The 5,747-nt window shown below is 58.2% G+C and overlaps 1 protein-coding gene across 1 annotated transcript; it reads left to right on the forward strand.

The window, feature by feature from the left end:
- Positions 1-2,781: 2,781 nt before the first annotated feature.
- ISG20 (interferon stimulated exonuclease gene 20kDa) lies at positions 2,782-5,014 on the forward strand. Its single transcript, XM_005886534.2, has 2 exons — positions 2,782-3,162; positions 4,793-5,014. The coding sequence occupies exons 1-2, from the start codon at positions 2,797-2,799 to the stop codon at positions 4,877-4,879; spliced, it is 453 nt and encodes a 150-aa protein (XP_005886596.2). The 5' UTR covers positions 2,782-2,796; the 3' UTR covers positions 4,880-5,014.
- The last annotated feature ends 733 nt before the right edge of the window (positions 5,015-5,747 follow it).

Raw genomic sequence — 5,747 nt, forward strand, 5'->3', positions numbered from 1 at the left:
CGTTCTTCGTGGTGGTGACCATCACAAGCACAATCACAGTTGACAGGCTCAGGTGCATCCCAGCTCTCAACTCGCCAGCTGTGTGACCTGAGCGGTCACATGGTATGACGATCCTTGCCTTCCAGAAGCCTTCACGGAGTGCTCTCTGCTCTGAGACGAATGACGTTAATACAGCCCCTGCGTTCTTCGTGGTGGTGACCATCACAACCACAATCACAGTGACAGGCTCAGGCGCATCCCAGCTCTCAACTCGCCAGCTGTGTGACCTGAGCAAGCGTCTTAACCTCTCTGATCCCTGGGCCCCACCCTCGGTAAAATGGAACTAAAAATACTCTTGCTGAGAGGCCGCATGACGGGGTGCGGAAAGTACCTGGCCCGGTGCCAGGATAACGAAGGCAGACAGATCGATGTCCCTTCCCCCCACCCCGCTCCAGGCTCCAGTTCTTTCCCGGGGAAGGTCCCACGGCTCTGAGGTCCCTCGGGCTGGTACCTCCCCACCTGCCTGGGCTTCAGAAGGTCCCCCTTCCCCTCCCCAGCCCTGCCTCAGAAAGCCAGGGGAGCCCAGAGATGCTCTTTAAGCTCCCTGAGGCCACACAGCACGTCCCAGCCAGCTCTCCCTGCTCATGCTCAGCATTTCTGTCCTGAAGGGTTGTGGCTCTCCCCTTTGCCCTGCTTCCTTGTCCTTCCTCTGCGTGTCCACCCCTGCACCCCCTTACGCTACTTGTCTCATGATGAGTCCTGCCCCCCCCCCCGCCCCCCAGGGACCCTCAGGCTCGGGAAGTGATGAATTTCCCAGGAATGCACCCCACCATGACTTGGCCCTACAACATCTGGGACCCCAGTGGCTGCCTCTGGAATGGGAGACCGCTCCCTCAGGGCGTGTGTGAGCTGTGTGTGAGCTGGGCCTGAGCCAGCCCCCAGCCGGGAAAACAGGCCACATTGTTTGCAAACACAGGATGTGAGCAAGGGAAGGGGTGTGACCCACAGCCACAGGCGCACTTCCCCACTCTCCCACGAGCGCCTGGGTGCTTTCTCTACGCACTGGCCAGCGCCCTTTCCTTGAGCACAGGTCCTGGTCCCTCGCCTGCTAGAAATGCAGAATCCAGGTTTCAGTGAGACGCCCCAAGGGCACCCTGAGCCCCAGGGTGAGGAGGCACTGGTGTCCATCAAGAGCTCGCAGCTTTGCTCCTCAAACGAGCTTGCCCTGGTCCCAGTGCCCAGCAGGCTGCGTCCAGGGAAGGCCCCAACCAAACCACGAGAATGGCGGGCAGGCCGGCCACCCTGCCTGCCGATGCCTCCAGCGCTGGGACGGGACGGTGGACAAGTCCCCTCACCTCTCTGAGCCTCAGCTTTCTCTTCTGTAAAGTGGGCATATTGGTCCTCTGGTCTCCAAGGGAGAGCCTATCAGAGGCCCCCTGTGAAGTCTCAGGAGGCCACTCACGGCAGAAGCAGGATGAGGGGGGGGTGTCAGCCGTCCTGGGGCACAGACTGGGGTCCTGGGCTACGCACGGAAGAAGCGATGCAGGCTGTCTGCGAGCTTCCAAAGGCAGCTCCAAGAGGGCCGTGAACTGCCCCTTCCACCGGGGTGCATCCGGCTCACCCTTCCCTTCCTCTCTAACACAGCCCAGGAAAAGGAAGGGGACCAGCCTGTGAGGCCAGAGGCAGGCTCTGGAGAGCCACCACGGGAGGAGAGAGAACAGAGGCTTGGGTGCGCGTGCAGGGCTCCGGCCGGAAGCACTCTCAGGGGCTCAGGGTTGCTCCCTGCAGCTTGGCCGCTAGGCTGCAGGGAGGTAGTGGTGGTGGTGGTGGGGGGGGTCCCCTGCTCTTTCTGCAGAGGATGGTGCCAGCTTTGACAGCTGCTCTGCCAGGAGCCAGCCGTGTGATTGCCCCATTTCTCTAATGATGCTTAGCAAGTCACCCCCAAACCTATCGGTTCAAATAACGTCAATACTTATTTCGCTCATGTACCCGCAATCTGGGCAGGGCTTGGCGGAGGGGGACAGCTGGTCCGTGGAGGCATCTTGCGGGGGGGGAGGGGGGGCCGTGGGCTGGAATCATTGCCAGGTGTGCTTGCCCACCACCCACCGGTGCGGTGTCTGGCAGGGGGCTCCTCCGGCCTGCATTTCTGTCTCTGTGTGGTCTTTCCAGGCCTCAGGGGAGCTCAGGGACCCAGGGATACTGGCCCCACAGAGAAGTCAGAAGTCACGCAGGCTGGCCCCTGTGGGAGGCAGTGGGGAGTCAGACCCCAGGTGCTGCGAGAGGAGCGTCATGAAATCTACAAACTCCTTTTGGAAATCATCAGAGCAACCTCGGGCAAATGGCTTCGCTTCTTGGTGCTCCCATTTTTTTCCATTTGCAAGAGTTAGCGAGCTACAGCCCCTCCCCGTTGCTCTATACGTGCTGTAACCAAACCATCAACTTCATGGCTTAAAGCCACACTGACCGATCGTTTACAGTCTTCGGTTCTGAAGCCCTCTCAAGAGAACGAGAGGAGGGGCTGAAAAGGCCAAGCTTCTAATCACGGCTCGGTCTTTCTGGCGACCAGCCCCCATCCAGGAGCCCACCCAGAGCTGCCTCCATAGAACAAGAGACACACCTGTCACCCAGGAAATCCTAAGGGTTTCAGGGGCTCTAGGTCAGGAACCGGCGACAGAGACCGATAGATATTTTTCTATTAGCTCACGCATTGCTACTCCACACTGAAACCAGTGAAGGCATCGTATGGGCCTTGAACACAGACCTACACTGCTAAGCGTGAGGAGGGACTTGGTCCACTCTTCTCATTTTGTACATGATATGTCTGAAGTTCAGAGAGGGACAGTGGTTTGCCCAAGGTCACACAGCAGGTCAAGGAGGGGCTGCTCCCACCTTCCTTGCCAGCTCAGGACGGCACCCAGTGGCCCCAGACCCACCCTGGAGGCCCTGGCTGATGCGTGTGGGGGTGCGTGTCTTCCCGGCCAGATCCTGCAGCTCCTGAGAGGCAAGCTGGTGGTGGGTCACGACCTGAAGCACGACTTCGACGCCCTGAAAGAGGACATGAGCAAGTACGCCATCTATGACACGGCCAGCGACAGGCTGCTATGGCGTGAGGCCAACCTGCACCGCTGCAAGCGTGTCTCCCTCCGCGTGCTCAGCGAGCGGCTCCTGGGAAGGCGCATCCAGGTGAGGTGCCCCCTCCCCTCCCAGGCTGGGGGCCAAAGAGCCGGCCTCGGGGTAGCCCGTCCGAGGCATCCCTAGGAGGGTCCAGTCTGGGGGGGCCTGGCCCTTCCCTCCAAGACACTAAACCCCAGCAGGGGCAACAGAGCAAATAAAGGGTGTCCCAAAATTCACGCAAGAAGTAATTTTGATAGAAAACACAGGCTTCTAATTAAAAATTGTAATTTTTTTATTGATTCATAAAGTATACAGTATAGGGTTATGTATGGAAAGGCACATCATGAGAATACGCTGTAGAGAGCTTCTCAAAATGTCCAATTCTAGACCACGGTGCCGAATTGATGTCCCTGGACTCTCAGCAACACTCTCACGAACTGCTTTGATGTTTTGTGTTGGACTTGTTGAAGGACGGCCAGAGTGTTTAAGATCACTAATTGATCCAGTCTCCCTAAATTTTTTAATTAATCTCTTCACAGTTGATGAAGTTAAATCACTATTTCGACCATATTTTGCACAAAAATTGTGACCTGTAGTTACCAAACCTTCATTATTTTTAAAATATTGCTCCACAATGAAAACGCGTTGTTCTTTCATGTAGCGTTCCATTTTTAATAACCCTGAACTGTCAGCTGTCACACTATCTTTTTTTTCCGTTGGCAACGCTTTACAGCACAAATGGCGTAAAATTCAAATCTTGCGTGAATTTTGGGACACCCTTTAGTTGGCCCCGGAGACACTCTGAGTCCCCTTAGTCCTGAGGGGCTGTGCACCTTTGAGAGAGGCCGTGTCTCGTTAGGGCTCCCGGGGCGACAGGTGTTGATCACGCACCTACTGACCCAGAGGCTGGGGACGTCAGGTGAGCGAGGCCGTGTCCTGGAGGAACTGGTGGTTCCGTGGAGGGCGGCCCCTACCTGGATCATCAGCACACACTGTGGGGAGTGTCCTGTGGAGGGCAGGGCAGGGCAGGCGTCCTGGGGGCACGGGTGGCAGGTGGGTGGCAGGACAGGAGACCAGATCCGGATGGAGTCTGAAAGGCGGCTGTCAGTGGGGGCGGGCAGGAGACGGGGTGCGGGAGGGGACCGCAGGAGCCCCAGCCTGCTTGGCTGGGGAGCGGGGCTCATGCAGGAAGCAGGAGATGGGGCTGGGTTTGGGCTCCGCCGTCAGCCTTGAGGCGCACAGGGCCAAGGACAGAAGGGCCAGCACAGCGGTTCACTGAACAGCACCCTCTCAACCGGCTGAGTGAGGGACACTGTGGAATCTCTCGGTGACATATTCCTGGGTGCCCGGGAGCGCCCTGCAGAGCTGCTCCGGCCTCTCTGTGTCCTGTAGTAAGTCTGCAGTGCCATCGGTCACCGGGTGTGAGCACCCTGGGGGTCACTGGTTGCCAGGATACTGCTGAGGTGCCCGGCCATGTCCCGGTCCCAGGCCTTCGTGCCCCGGTCCCACGGCTAACGGGGGAAGCCAGGCCTGCTCCAGCCACCTGCAGAGTCCAGGGTGTCAGAGTCCTGGGGAGACCCCCCCCCCACCGACCCACCTCGGGGCCTGGAAGTCGGGGTGTGAGCAGGGAAGGGCGGGTCACACCAGGCCTGCGCATGGGGCCCGTCCCCAAGTCCCCACTCTGTCCATGTGTCTGCAGAGCAGCCTGTCGGGCCACAGCTCGGTGGAAGACGCCAGGGCAACCATGGAGCTCTATCAGATCTCCCGGAGAATCCGCGCCCACTGAGGACCGCCCGCCCGGCGGTGCCCGCTGGACTCAGCCCCTCCCCCAGGGGCCACGGGGGACTTCAGGACTGCGACGCCTTTGCTCTTGGAAAATGCATCTTTGGTAGTAAAACGCCTCTATATTTTCTCTACGCCACCCCGGGTCCTCTTCTTGTCTTTTCCTTTCTTCTCTCCGAGCCGGGGAACGGTGGGCGGGACCCGGTCTGTGTGATGCTGAGAGGGCCACGGAGACTTGAGCCGGGATGTGGGGGGACAAGTGTCCGTTTCCTTCATATCCTGAATCCTGGGGGTTGTGTGACTTAATTACCAACCCCTGCCACTGCCTCCCTTTTCCAGTTGCTTCCACGCCCAGAGAGGTGGCATTATTTCTTTTCTTTTTTTTAAAATATATTTTATTGATTTTTTACAGAGAGGAAGGGAGAGGGATAGAGAGTTAGAAACATCGATGAGAGAGAAACATCGATCAGCTGCCTCCTGCACACTGCCTACTGGGTATGTGCCCTTGGCCGGAATCGAACCTGGAACCCTTGAGTCTGCAGGCCGACGCTCTATCCACTGAGCCAAACCGGTTAGGGCAAGGTGGCATTATTTCCTGGGTGTGGCACCCGGCTCACAGGTCCATCCATCCCATCCTGAAGTTGGCATCACGGCCACGGTGAGGTTTGAAGCAAAGGCACAGGCCGTGTGACGGGTGTCACCCCTGGCGACCTCCTCTTATCCGTGAAGTAGGGAGTAGAGCCAGTGGACGCGCTGGAGTCCTGGCTCTGCCATTGGGCAGCGGCGTGATACAGGGCGAGTTACTGAACCTCCCGTGCCTCAGTTTCTCCATCTGTAAAATGGGGAACTCTTCACAATTCATAGTAATCTTG

The sequence above is a fragment of the Myotis brandtii genome, unplaced genomic scaffold, assembly GCF_000412655.1.
Source record: "Myotis brandtii unplaced genomic scaffold, ASM41265v1 scaffold988, whole genome shotgun sequence".
In the NCBI taxonomy this organism is placed as follows: domain Eukaryota; kingdom Metazoa; phylum Chordata; class Mammalia; order Chiroptera; family Vespertilionidae; genus Myotis; species Myotis brandtii.